Raw genomic sequence first — 15307 nt, 5'->3', positions numbered from 1 at the left:
GTTTTGGAATGCTTAAGAAATGGCCTTCCCAAAACCCTGACGTCAACCGTACTGTGAAATGTTGTGGACTAAACAACCAATACAAATCTACCAATTCTGGTAAGAAGAGTGGTCAAATATTGATGGTAACAGAAGGTGCCCGGCCAAAGTGCAAGTGGCCCTGTGTAGATTACAGAAAGCTGAAACAATTCTTGTTATTTAAAGTCATTAAAGATGAATGCTGGAAAAAAGGAATCATAAGAATCCCCAAATTCTCACGATGAGTGTATTTAAACATGTGACCACAACTGCATGTTAGCAAGGCTCCTCAAACACCAACAGACAGTAATGCCAGGCATATGGTCATCTGTTCGTTAACAATTAATTTTTTGTTGTAGTCTGGAACTTTTGAAAGTCACCAGGTCACCCAAAGGTAGCAAAACAGGGCTGTTTACCACCATTAAGTTCCTTAAGCAATAATCCCCTGTATGCACAGCTGTGTTTTTGAGGTTGCTGCGGGTTGGTGGGTGTTTCAGACATTATCCAACAGAAAAACCACCTCAACAGCATGTCTGCTGCATGCTGTTGCACAATGTTATGCAAACATGTCATTAAGATAGAAACTTTATACTGTTTTCAGGTCTGAACACGACCTGGGTTTTTACTCCAGCCACCTTTAGTTGTTGCTCTTTGTGGATCTGTCTGCCTTCAGGTTTGACTGCAGTGAGTTAAAGGCATGCATGCTGTATGTTTTGGGTCATTCATTTGAACAATGAAGCTCTCACTGTTTCTGAAGTTTAGAGATCACTTTATTCATAACATCAATAAATACTGGAAATGAAAGCACGCGGATCACAGTTATTCTGCTATGTTTGGCAGATGATGTGGTGTACTGTGGATCATGAACTACTCCTTCATCACATGTTGGTGCAAGTTCATTTTGATTTCATCTGTCCAAAGAAGCTTGTTCCATCATTGCACAAGACTCTTTTAAAATGTATTTTCTAGCAGTCTTATCTTTCTGGAGATCAGATTTTTGCATCTTGAGGTAAGCCGTGTTTTGTGGACATTCAAAACATTTGCTTCACTTCAACTGTATGTATACTGTATGCATATGTTCTCACAAACATTTATTAATTTCAACTCAAATTTTTGGATTATACCATAGTTTTATTTCCTAAGTTTGTCATGAAATAATGACAAAATTACAAACACATTTTTCCATGAACGTGTTCATCAAACATTAGTCCAGATACGTTTGAGCCTGTGAAAACCAGCTCTAATTTTAAGTGGTTAGTGAAATATTTTGTTCATTCCTTTAATTTAAAAGGCTGAAAGACAAATCCATTGTAGTGTAGAAAGGCAAAATGACAAAAATAATGACTGTATTATGGAGGGAACACAGTGGACTCAAAGAACATCTCAGGACAGAAACAGCAGATGTGATGTGGAGAAAGCATTTACATCGTCACTTGACATTTCTCAAAAACCAGACAAAAAAAAACCAAAAACAAAACATTTTTGTATCCATTTAGTGCATTTTTACTGCAGCAGTAAAGGTACACAACATTAGGCAGATGTAACATGAAGACTCAGCAGCAGCAGCAATCAGTCAGGGTGAACCAGGATGCATCATTAAATACTGTTATGTGGATACAGTGAAAAGGCCACAGTCTGCTTCACTCATCATTTCAACACAAAATTCATTAAAAAAATCCAAAAAAAAACAAACAGACGTCACTCTGGCTGAACTCCCTTATTCATTTGGAAAATATAATCTTGCAGAAATACCTCTATAGTCTGCAACAGGAATAAGGAATACAAGGAAAATCAGATGATACCACCTCATGTGTTAATTATAGATAACCAAATAAATCAATAAATAATTAGGACAAGTACAAACCAAATCAACAGCAAAATCAAAACAAATCCAAATATTGTATTCCTTTAACCAACTCCATTTTAAATTAAACTGACATCCTTACTCGCACATAACCCATAACCTAGCTCAAACCTATTGAAGGCAACGTGTATGTAATACTGGGTTTAAGCAGACAGCACACGTCTGTCTGCTAACTCGATAAGGCATTCAGAAAACCGATGTTAGCTTGGCAAATACTGATGATTGATCTCACGCTACCTGCTTGTTTTTCCAAGGATGCTATAGTTGAGAGGAAGTGACGCGCAGTCAAGTGTTAAGAATTCAAAGTGTAGCTTTAAGCAGACTGGGTTATGCAGTGATCCGTTTATTTTTGCTGTGTTATAACATCTGAGGGACTCATTTGTGAACATTCATCCATTCAACATCACCGCTGCTTTGGTATTTGCAGGTCAGGAGAAACACACTTTTCAAACTGGGCTCAGTTTAGGTAAAGTAGTTACAACTTTTTATAACAGGTCTACATTCACGGCTGTTGTTCCAGCAGCATTTAAAGTTACCACCAAACACCTCAAGATTAACTCAGAGGTTTGATGCCCATATCCCGACAGGTAGAGTGGTTTTGGTAGGCCCTGGAAGTTAGTGGTTTAATGCTCTGACTGGTCTTTACAATGCATTCAAGCGTAGACTAGCTGTCCTTCTACTGCAGTTAATGTATCCACGAATCTGTTCACTGTACTATCAGCCGAACTGACTGAAGTCAAGGACGTCCAGTTTCACTGTCAGGCAAAACAAGCAAGCAAGTGCTGGCAAGTGTCTACCAGCTTACAAATCAGAAGAACCTTTTGACTTTTCAATAGTTTGAGATTCATTTGATTCATTTACAAGTTGCTGCAGGTCCTCTGCTTTAGCCCAAATATCTAAGCCAGTTCTTACTGGAAGCACAACCCTTGATTGCGCAGTGTGAGCACTACAGTCTGCCAGTGTCCTGCACTGATAAATACATATGCACCACTCACTTCCGCCCAACCATCTCTGGTAGCATCCAGTAAGTATGTCCTCCCAGGTCAGTCCAGCTGGGACACCAAATGGAATGAGGAGCTTAATTATTATTTATTCGCACACATTTATTCCTGATGGGAATTTCCCATTCTGCTCGCCATTACAGCTTCCACCATCTGTAGCTGCAGCCACTTAGTGTCCCGTAGTAAACATTTGATTCTTTTGGGAATTCAAAACTGCCCACACTAGTTGAGGATAGCAACCGAGAGGGGCTGCCGCTAGAATCCATCGTCGTAATCGCCGTCACAGCCGTAATCTGGAGGGTGGCAGAGAAATAGAGGGTTTAGATACACTGAATGAAGAATGATGGCTTGGTGTTGAAATCTGCGGTACGCACTCTGAAAATCACATAAAATGTGCCAGTGGAGACAAGTTGGTAAGATTTTAATGAAGACGTATGAAGGAACTTTATTTGGACCGTATATTTTGCATAACAACAGGGAATCTTTCCCTTCCTTTCTTATCCTAATGGCCTGGAGCCAAAATGGATTTCTGAGATGCAAGTAAATAAAATGTTCTCAGATCTCTGGGAAACTGCAGTCAGCTGGTGGTATCTCTAGTCAGAATGAAATGATTGAACTTCTGCAGCAGCCTCTGAGATGCATGCTCATCCATAAAGACTTCCTGGTGTGTGCCGAAACTCTGCGAACAGCCAAGTTTTAATTTCTTCTACTGCTAATGCTACTCTTCCAGTGTGATCCGGCAACACTGCTCTGGCAAAAATACAACTTTTATGACAGTTTGAACTTCAACACTGAGGTTGCAACCTCATTTTTTGTCCAACCCATACAGATTAGAGACGTAAGTTTCAGCGTAAAAAGGTAAGTGGAAGTAAAAGATCAAGAAAAAGTTTGGTAACAAAAATTGCAGCTCCTCTAATGACCACTTGAGGCTGGCTCTAAAAGGAGGCATTCTCTAGTGACTTCTACATCAAAATGTAAAAATCAACATGTTTGAAGCCTGGAACGAAACCATTTTGGTTTCTGGTGTCATCTTCAGTGCATTCATTTGGCTCAACGTCCCCACGTTGAGCCCCCAGCCTCGTCCAGCTTCAGAGGCTGGACGAGGCTGACCCTGACCTTCTGGCCAAGAATAAACAAAGAGCCCCCCTACAGGAATCAATTAAATAGCTCAGGACTTTTTTTACTGCAGCAGAGTCAGACCTTAAAGTTTAACAGCCTGAGACATAAAGCGAAGAAATGTAATCTTACCGAGGGCTCATTAAAACGTGCCGGGAGTCCGAGCAGAAAGAGAGCCAAGACCCAGAGAGACAGATTCATTAAAAGAAAGAAAAAAAATGATTCCAACTGTTTCACAGTCCAGACACATTTAGTCTTACTGAGAAGTGACAAAGCAGTCTGCCACTCAAAGTGTCAACTAGAGTCAAACGTTAAGATGAGAAATTGCACTGAGGAATTCTCACTTCCATCAACGTTTCATCATTTCCCTCCATGTTTACAGAGCCGCCTGGCTCCTGACTTTAATTCGCTTTTTATCAGTTCAGTGTGATTTCTCATTAAGTTATTCTCAACAATTAACCAAAAACATTTTTAATGTGAAAGTTATTGTTAGCATAGATGCAGCAGAGCAAACTACACAAAGAGGTTAAAGGCATGCATCTTTATTGTGACGATGTGTTGACTTAAAACTAAAAAGCTGCAAAAAGTTACTCAGACGTAGTAAATGGAGACAACAGTAACTTAGTCATTTACTCAGACAATAGTTTTATGTGATTATAATCACTATTTCATGCCTGTGAGGTAACCAGACCTCCTTACTCCAGCCACCTGGGGTCTCCTCCCGGCTGGACGTGCCTGAAACACTTCCTCTAGGAAGCATCCAGGAGGCCCAAAGCACCTTAAATGCCTGCTTTGATGCAGAGGAGTGCCAGCTCTACTCTGAGACCCTCTCGAGTGACCAAGCTCCTCCACCTATTGTTAAGGCCGAACCCCGACGGCCCGTGGGGAAAGCTCATTTCTGCCCTTTGTATTGACAAAGGCCATCGCCGAGGTTTTTCACTCACACCGCTTTACCTCAAAGTCCAGCAACAGCCTGTAAATCTCCAGCTCCCTTCTTCTGTCACTTGTGAAGACCCAGAGATACCTGAGCTCCTTAACATACTCAACGAACATATACTTAGACAAAAGTGATGTGGTACAGCATGGATTTGCTTTCATCAAGAAGCCAAATGAAATCATACTAATGCTCAAAAGATGAAACTGTTCAACCAGAAAGGTGTGCATGAAAATAAAATGTAGTTGGATTTGTTACTTTTGGATATTAAATAGGTTGTTTATGCAGAAAGCTGTATCCTCAGTCAGCCTACACATTTCAGTCAGAAGATAGCAGACAGGTTAAACCCACCATTGCTGCCCAGCATCTCCAAGGCACTGACACAAGTCTCGTCCTCCTCATCCTCTTCCTCATCGCCAGGGACGTCGTCATACACAACTGGCCCGCTCTCCACCACCACCCCGCTGGCAGGGGCTTCAACGGGCAGCGGCAGGGGGTTGGAGCTGCCGATCTGTACAAACAGGAAATATTGTTGCTTGTGAGCAGACATGCATCGTTGAGTATTTTTAATATTTTCCTCGGCAGGACACAAGTTTGCCCTCGGGAAATCTAAGCCAGATCTGATCTCGTATGCCCCACTTCCTTTAAAATGAAAAAATAACAAACAGCGTAGTATCTGTGATGGTGTGGAGGTGTGGAGCTGTAGGGCAGGTGGAGGGTACGCGCTGTGGTGAGAGGTTTCATTTGCCGCACTTCTCCACATATGACTAAATACAGCATCGGAGCGCGACCACAACCTTATCTTACAACAAGTTATTACCTCATTTTAGATTCTGCCTTTTTTTTTTTTTTTAAATCTGCATAGTCTACACTGCACTCGGTATCATATGAAAGGATGAGAAATTAATCAGAGCCTCGGGGTAAAAACACCCTTCAAAGTTCATAAAAAAACAGAAGCCTGTGAAATTAAAAGTGAAGGGCTAAGGGTGAGCATGAGGGACAAAAATGTAATTAGAGTGCCCTTTCTTTTTTTTTCACTGCTTTTCACATTGTCTGGGTTGAGCTGTCACATGTTTTGTGCATAGATGTGATAAATTCCCCTCGAGGGCAACTGCAGGTGACTCTGAACCGGCGGAGTCTTTCCAGGCGCACGCTGGGAGACAAAAACAGAGTTGTTTTTGATCAGAAATCAACCCACCTGAAACTGCAGGAAATGTAGGCAGCGTGACGGCAGCAGCAGGAGAAAGTAAACAAGTGGTATAGGTGGGAAAAAAAAGGACTCTGTGGAAGGAAAGGACTCTGAGGGGACCATTTTCCAGGTGTGGAATCGATGATGAAACAAATGTCAGCAGTACAAATGTAGAGCTGTCTGCCTTTATGACCCATCAAGCAACCCCACTCAAAAAAAGGAAAACAAATCAAACCAGAGATTAAATATGTATAAACTGTAAACTGCACTCAGCACTCCCTGACAGCAGCAATCTCCTCCAGCAGAACAAACACTACTCAAGGTTAACCCGAGTAACACTGGAAAAAAGCCACCAGATCCTACTTCCAAGCATTCGTGGAATGCTCTAGAATAGTGGTGTCAAACCTAAGGTCTGTGGGCCAAAATTGTCCCTAAAAGGGTTCCAATATGGCCCACTGGATGTCTTTGAACAATGTGAAAGTGGGCACATTTTGGACTTCTAAGTTTGTTGTCATGTAAAATGAATTTGACATTCCTGCTCAAGATCAAGTCCACACCTCTCAATGCAAAGGAGCCATTCTGCTGCCAACATTGTCCTGCTATACTGGGATGCAGACACGCCCAGAGGTATGACAGGGAGCTGCACAGTGTTAGGCAGGTAATGGTTGATCAGTGCATTTATGGAGAATGGCTGTTATTGATTTTTGCTTTTTGTGCATGAGGCAAGAGTTAAAAAACAACTTTTTAAGCTTCCTGTTGTAGCTGGATAAGCAGAACTGCAGAGTATGGTGGCTTTTCAAGCTTCAACAAGCTGCACTTGCAAACAGATGAAACTCAAGCAAAACCAACCAAACTGAAAACAAAGCTGCAGCATTTAGGAAAATAAGAAAAGTTACGAGCAGAAAACACAACTGGATATTAAAACGTGCTGACCACGGTCCAGCAGGGGAACCTCTGCCTCGTCCATCCAGACCTAATAAGCCACCAACCACTGGAAGTTAAGTGATGACTTGGTCCAGATGTTTGGTATACAGCTTCATGTCGCTGATGTCAGTGTGTCAAAATGACCCTACGGTAGTAGAAACAAATTAAACTCCGGTACACATACTACGCTCCGTGTCGATATATTCAACCCTGTAAGACAAAGAAAATTTCCCCTTGGAAAACACTGGAGTACCTCCAGTCTCATTCTGAACAATCACATCTTCACTCCAATCTGAGTTTTATTTATTTTGCTTAGTGATGAAAAGTACAGATATCAAACAGACTATTGCACCAGGGAGGCCAGATGTGCATGGGTATTATATTTTTTTCTGCTTTCCAGCCTGCCATAAGCTAGACAATAAAACAACGTCTAAACTCAAGTCTCGCTTTTTTGCTGCAAATGTCTTTAAAATTAAAAAAAAAATGTTGTTTAGAGGGAACTCATGCAGTTGTATAACTGCAGCTACAAGGGAACCTACACATTATTGCCTTCCTTTGAGCCAGGGCTAATTATAAAGCTGGAGCAGAGGCCGGTGGAGGGTCCACAGTGTGACGGAGAGATATTTCTTTTCTCCTCAGCTAAAACCTGTAGGAGTTCCTGCTGGGCCTTTCATTCCTGCCTTCTTTCTCCCCCTTCAATTTTCATTTCCTCCTCCATCCTTCCTTGCTTTCCTCCCACCTTTCTTTTATTTCACATCTCGTCTGTTTTGCTTCATTTAAAATAATAATAATAATTCTACCCACATCCTTTCTCGCTTTGTCCATCTCTCCGATTGTTCCTTTATGCACTGCTTCTTCTCTTGGCTTAGACTTGTGCTTTTTCCATCCTCAGATTTGGATAAATACCAAATGATTGTACAATAAATTAAAAAATAAATAAATCCAGTGCAAAAACATTCTGCTATCCCTTCCTTTCCCTTCTCTGCTTCTCTTTTGTTTCCTCTTATTCCTCACAGTGGAAACCAGCTGGCTTTAACCTCACCAGCTCATTAGCTGCCGCTGAACAGCAGTCATAATGTGGGGGAAATAAAAAAATAATTAAAAAGAAAACATAACGACATAAAAACGGTGCTCCAGACTAATTAGGAGGTGAGAGCTGTTAAATGGGTCAGGATGAGAGGAGAGGAAGCTGTGGCGAGGGACAGACACGAAGTTTCTTTGTGTTGGTGTGAACTATTCAGCACTGCTGCTCATAATTACACAGAGATAATGTTCCACTACAAATATCATGTTGCATGTTCAAAGCAAGCTCTCCAGCGGTCGAATATCTACTATTTTAGCTTACTTTAAGCTTCAGCCCTCTAACAAGGGAATTGGTTGTTAGGAGCGAGAAAGCAACCGGGGAATACGAGTGCTCAGAAGGTTTTATTGGTGTGAAGATGTAGACATCTGATAGCCTGGAGTTACTCATGCACAAGACAGCAGGAAAAAAAGAGTTAAAGGGAACAAACCACAGTGTGGAATAAGAGTTCTGGATAATGACAGCCACTACATCTAAATCCCCGTTTCCAAAATAGTAGAGAAGCTTTCGAAAAAGTAACCAAAAATCAATTCCATGACTTGCAAATTCTGTAACTGAATTTAATCAAGTTGCAGACATTTAGTCAGAGCTATTTAATTATTTTTAGAAAAATGGACACATTTCAAAGTTGGGGCGGGACCACAAAGAAAGAAAGAGAAGGAAAAAGCTGTGCAATGCTGAGAACAGATGGAGAAAACATGGAACATCTTACGAATAATTCCACCAATTAGTAACATGCTTGCATTTAAAAAGAGCGTTTGAGACACGCTCAGTTGTTCTGAAGTAAAGAAGGGCAGGAGTTTACCGCTCCTTGATGAACTGCATGTGCAGATTCTTCAGATTATTATTGTACAATCAATTTGTAGATTTCATCATTAACAGATTCCAAGATTCTAGAGAAATTCATGTATGCAAGGGACAAAACAAGAAAACATTCCTTGGTCCAGCCATGGACAATGGATACAATCATGACTTTGTAGTGGAAATCACTTCATGTGTGGAGTGGACTGAGGTCTATATAAATGTGAAACTTTTAACGATACTTAGTTCAAAAGTTAACTTGTATTAATGCTTGTTTTTGTGTAAAGATGCATTAGTGCACATGGCATGGAGAATGTGTAACACTACACTGATCAGGCCTAACATTATGACCAGCTGCCTAATAATGTGTTGGTCCTGGTCTGCAGCTATGCAGCCCCACATACAACAAACTGCAATCCACTCTGTATTCTGACGACTTCCTGTCACTACCAGCATTAACGTTATTGGTAATTTGAGCTACAGTGGCTCATCAGCTGGATCGGATCACACAGCAAGATCCTACAAACAATCAGTCGCTCAACAATCAAAACTTTATAATTGTTTGTTAGACTGAGAGTATCCAGGTTAATGACATTTAATAGACCACTTAAATTTGTTTGCATTATTAGCATCCATGTGTGAATTAGTATGGATGGGTAAAGGAAGGGTAAATGGACGGATACTTTTATAGTCCTATTTACTCTAACTGAGCACTTAAAGCTCTTTTTACTACAAGTCTCGTTCACCCAATCAAATTGGGGTTCACTATCATGCCCAAAGATACTTCAACACACAGACTGAAGTAACCATTGATCTTCTCATTGGTAGACAGCTCGCTCTGAGCCACAACCATGCCGATCAAGCAGAGGTTTTGCATATTTTCATCTTTCTGCATCAATTTTATGACAGTAAAGGTGTTTTCCTGGGGTGAGGGAGCAGGTCGCTGTGTTTCTGCAGGATGAGCTAAAACTGGTGCACATCATGAACTTTATCGCTGTCCGGAAAGCTTCATTGAGAATACTTCAAATACATTCGGCCATCACTTGCCAAAATTATTGCTTGCATAAGCAGGCTATATCTGCAACACCAGCGAGGCTGTGCACAGCTCAAAGCCCTTCCTCCTGTGACCTCATCACCCTTTTGAGATTTCTAAGCTTCTTTGAAAATCCCCACATCTCTTAACTGCGCTGCCTTCTGCCTCCTCCAGCCTGATGCTCAGCCTAAACATGAGTAGACAAATAGGGGAAAGGGCAGAGAAGAACAGCTGCGCCAGTTTCAAGTTCTCTGTAGTAAACTGATCATTTCCTCCCTCGACTGGCTTTAAAAAAAGGAAAAACTGTGCAGACTAATTGCTGGGTCGCTGGAGAGGGTGATGGAAATTGGTTACTGTAAGGCAACGAACAGAAACAGAACAGGTTGGCAAGTAGCGCTCAAAGAACACATCACTTTTCAATCTGGCCCTGTTGCTGGAATCAAATGCCAACATTACATAACATGAGCTGCGAGCTATGAGCAGCCGCAGCCAATGGCGACGGCCGTTTGCTTCCAGTTCCCAAGGGAAGGTGAGGGGGGGGTTGCTAAGTAACAAGCCTTGTTGACCCAGCCCCTTGTGGCAATGTTTTCTTCCTAGCTGACAGAGCCTGAGCTCCCTGAGCTACTCTATTCAGGGCTGCCAGCAGCACATGATGGCGAGGGAGACAAAGGCTGTGAGGAGGAGAGGAGAGGGGGGAGACGAAGGGATTGGAAGGAATGTGGAGGAAAGAGAGGAAATATGAAAAGAAGAGCGATGGGAAAAAAGAGGACAGCAGCAGAGTGAGGCAATAACGGGAAGAGATGAGGAAAGAGAAAGCAGGCAGAGATTTGCAGGACTCGGGGGGGGGGGGGGGAAAGAAAAGTTGGGAGATTTTAAAAAGCAGACGATTCGCTGGCATGTTTTTCACCAAGTTTTAGCGGCAACTTACAGTTTCAGTGATATCGTTAATTCCCCTTAACTTAGTTGTTTTTAACATCATTAACACCACAAGAGCCACAAATATGACAAATTCACTCAAAAGCTTTTTGGGTTGTTTTTTTCGCCACATTAAATAACTTCACTTTATTTCTATAAAGTCTTCAAATATGAGACACAAACCAGCATGCACTCTCTCAACAGCATGTGTGACTGTGTTTACTGCTGGTTTCTTAACAGAAGTGTTTAATTTAACATCAATCTCAATAACATGTTTGTTAAATAATCTTAAAAGTTGGACAAAAATAATAATAGTGTTTCTTTTTTTCAGCCAAAAATATTGCAGAGCTTTTTATACAGTTACAAGTATTTGACCCCCTGCTGAATTTATAAGTTTGCTCACTTCCAAACAAATGAACAGTTTCTAGCTTTGATTGTAGTTTTATGTTAATGGACACAGAATATCAACCAAAAAATAAATTAAAAAATACAAAACACACATTACATAAAAGTTACAAAGTGATTTGCGTGACTTTGAGTGAAATACGTGAATACCAGGAAGAATTCTGACACTACCATGTGACGACTACCATCTATCAATTAATGATACTCCTGATCTCAGCTCGTTGCATGTATAAAGCACACTTGTCCAAAGGAACAGTTTATCCATCCCAGTTCCATCCCAAAAGGACGTCAGGGACAAGATCGTCGGCCTGCACGATGCCTGAACGGCATGGAAATGGAAGAAATATAAAAATGACCATCAGCCCCCCTCGCTCTGGAGCTCCATGCATGATCTTGATGGGAGGATGATCATGAGAAAGGTGGTGGATCAGCACAGAACTACACGGTTTGGAGCTTGTTAATGACCTGAAGCCAGTTGGGACCACAGTCACTAAGAACACCACCGGTAACACACACTGCTAAGTGTACAGGATGGCTGCACCGCATAGATTGGCCAAGGGGCGGGGCCACGTACCATAAAGTCTTGAAGAGCCACCTTCCCTCAGCCAGAACACTGAAGATGGGTCATGGACGGGTCTCCCAGCATGACGATGACCCAAAATATAATGCCAAGGCAACAAAGAAGTGGCTAAAGAAGCACATTAAGGTTATGGAGTGGCCTAGCATGTCTCCAGACTCGGTACTATAGATAATCTGTGGAGGGAGCTGAAACTTTGATGTGGCAAGCAGCAGCCAAGAAGCTTAAAGGACAGAGTTTCAGCAAAGAGGAGACGACCAAAATCTCTCCTGAGATGTTTGCAAACCTGGTGATCAACAACAAGAAAGCTCCTACCGCTGTGCTTGCAAACAAGGGTTTCTCCAACAAGTGCCAAGTCAGTTCCTATGAGCTCATTAACTCACTACTTAAATTCTGATGTGGGTCAGTCTTTGGTGTTAAATCCCCACAACACTGTGGATCTTCTAACCCGGGATATTCCTCGGCAATTACCAATCATCAACAGTTCTGCTACTCACAGGCCACAGCAAGGAGTGAGGAGATGGAACTGCCAGGAGCCGAGACGCGCTGCTCTAAAACCAGGTATTTTCTAATGGAGGAGCTCACATTTTATACTTATGATTCCACTGACAGAATTTCTCATCCACATAATCCTGTAAATGGTCCGACTGTCAGTCAGCTGATCTCAACTATTAAAAAAAATAAATAAATAAAAAATGACATTTTTACTTCCCAAACCCTGCACGTCAAGTCAAACTCCTGCTGCTTCTCTACAGAGTGGTTAAAAAAGAGAAACACGGAAAAAGCTGTGAAAAGAGAGAAATAAATTATATAAGAAATGAGAATGACAAGGGATTAAAAGACTGTTAGGGAAGTGTAAAATGAGATATGGAAAAAAGTAAGGAAGAAGAAGTCAAGAAAGCTAAATTTAAGACTTTGAAAGTAGTAACGCTACCCTCGACTGAAATGAAGTCCAATTTAAATCAAATTAAAAATCAAAGCAGAAGAGACTGCCCCATTTCTGAATGGAAAGCTATGAAGCTATAAATGGTCAGAACGAGGACATTTGGAAACTAACTGTTCAAAGCCAAGAAGTCTAACTAGGTTTAGTAAAGGAGATAAGACACATTAGCGAAAGTAAACTCCTTCTGTGTGGACTGACTGGAAACTGGCCAACAAAAGCCTACTGTATCACTGCAGTGTGATAAAAAAAAAAAAAAAAAACCCTGAAGCTGCTGTTTAACACATTTTTATGTTCAAGTTTAAGGCTATATTTATTTTAAGAGTCTGTCAAAAATTTTTTAGAAGCAGTCAATGCCTGGGAGAAAGAAAGAGTGAAGGAGGAGTATTATAGCAAGGCCAAACAAAGACACAGAGCGGTTCACCTCTCACACGGCCCGAGAGGAGATTTATTTATTGCTGCCTGCTCTGCAGAAATCAGCAATCAGCTTTTATTGGCTGAGCAGGAGAGCTTGACACAGACTTACAATATGTCTGCTACAGTCAAAGGTTCATGGTAGTTTGGTTATTGTCAAACAAACATAAAAAGACCAAAATCAACAATAAATGTATCCAACCACCAACAACTGCGTGGCTATGTGAAGCCTAATTTATATCACTCCTCTGATTAATTCAGGCTCTCTGCAGATTTACATCGTATTCTGTGTCACAGTGCATCTGCATCTTAATATACAGTGGGGCAAAAAAGTATTTAGTCAGCCACCGATTGTGCAAGTTCCCCCACTTAAAATGATGACAGAGGTCAGTAATTTGCACCAGAGGTACACTTCAACTGTGAGAGACAGAATGTGAAAAAAAAAATCCATGAATTCACATGGTAGGATTTTTAAAGAATTTATTCGTAAATCAGGGTGGAAAATAAGTATTTGGTCACCTCAAACAAGGAAAATCTCTGGCTCTCACAGACCTGTAACGTCTTCTGTAAGACGCTTTTCTGTCCCCCACTCGTTACCTGTATGAATGGCACCTGTTTGAACTCATCATCTGTATAAAAGACACCTGTCCACAGCCTCAAACAGTCAGACTCCAAACTCCGCCATGGCCAAGACCAAAGAGCTTTCGAAGGACACCAGGAAAAGTATTGTAGACCTGCACCAGACTGGGAAGAGTGAATCTACAATAGGCAAGCAGCTTGGTGTGAAAAAATCAACTGTGGGAGCAATCATCAGAAAATGGAAGACATACAAGACCACTGATAATCTCCCTCGACCTGGGGCTCCACGCAAGATCTCATCCCGTGGGGTCAAAATGATCATGAGAACGGTGAGCAAAGATCCCAGAACCACACGGGGGGACCTGGTGAATGACCTGCAGAGAGCTGGGACCAAAGTAACAAAGGTCACCATCAGTAACACACTACAACGGCAGGGAATCAAATCCCGCAGTGCCAGACGTGTTCCGCTGCTGAAGCCAGTGCATGTCCAGGCCCGTCTGAAGTTTGCCAGAGAGCACATGGATGATACAGCAGAGGATTGGGAGAATGTCATGTGGTCAGATGAAACCAAAGTAGAACTTTTGGTATAAACTCAACTCGTCGTGTTTGGAGGAAGAAGAATACTGAGTTGCATCCCAAGAACACCATACCTACTGTGAAGCATGGGGGTGGAAACATCATGCTATGGGGCTGTTTTTCTGCCAAGGGGACAGGACGACTGATCCGTGTTAAGGACAGAATGAATGGGGCCATGTATCGTGAGATTTTGAGCCAAAACCTCCTTCCATCAGTGAGAACTTTGAAGATGAAACGGGGCTGGGTCTTCCAACATGACAATGATCCAAAACACACCGCCCGGGCAACAATGGAGTGGCTCCGTAAGAAGCATTTGAAAGTCCTGGAGTGGCCTAGCCAGTCTCCAGACCTCAACCCCATAGAAAATCTGTGGCGGGAGTTGAAAGTCCGTGTTGCTCGGCGACAGCCCCAAAACATCACTGCTCTCGAGAAGATCTGCATGGAGGAATGGGCCAAAATACCAGCTACTGTGTGTGCAAACCTGGTAAAGACCTATAGTAAACGTTTGACCTCTGTTATTGCCAACAAAGGTTATGTTACAAAGTATTGAGTTGTATTTTTGTTATTGACCAAATACTTATTTTCCACCCTGATTTACGAATAAATTCTTTACAAATCCTACCATGTGGATTCATGGATTTTTTTTTCACATTCTGTCTCTCACAGTTGAAGTGTACCTCTGGTGCAAATTACTGACCCCTGTCATCATTTTAGGTGGGGGAACTTGCACAATCGGTGGCTGACTAAATACTTTTTTGCCCCACTGTACACTGCTCAAACAAAAGCCAAAAAGAACAAGAACCAGATATCTATACTGATATGAACTGGGTAATGTGTTAGGAACACAAGGACGCCATGTCGTTTGATGGAAATGAAAACGATAAACCCACAGAGGACTGATTTCAAAATAAACTAGTCAAGCTAGTCCATTTTGACGATA

General features: G+C 41.8%; 1 protein-coding gene across 1 annotated transcript in view; it reads right to left on the bottom strand.

Annotated features, from left to right (window-relative positions):
* Positions 1-972: 972 nt before the first annotated feature.
* Positions 973-15307, bottom strand: part of brf1a (BRF1 RNA polymerase III transcription initiation factor subunit a) — a 133485-nt gene continuing 119150 nt past the window's right edge. The window contains exons 18-19 of the mRNA XM_040041591.1: positions 5285-5444; positions 973-3176 (exon numbers count right to left, since the gene is read on the bottom strand). Of these exons, the coding sequence (XP_039897525.1) occupies positions 3139-3176; positions 5285-5444 (198 nt within the window). The 3' untranslated portion in view covers positions 973-3138. The remainder of the gene's footprint in view (positions 3177-5284; positions 5445-15307) is intronic.

Source organism: Simochromis diagramma, unplaced genomic scaffold (assembly GCF_900408965.1).
Source record: "Simochromis diagramma unplaced genomic scaffold, fSimDia1.1 OVJJ01000304.1, whole genome shotgun sequence".
NCBI lineage: Eukaryota > Metazoa > Chordata > Actinopteri > Cichliformes > Cichlidae > Simochromis > Simochromis diagramma.
Note: the sequence above shows the minus strand (reverse complement) of the source record. Positions and strands in the feature narration are given on the sequence as shown.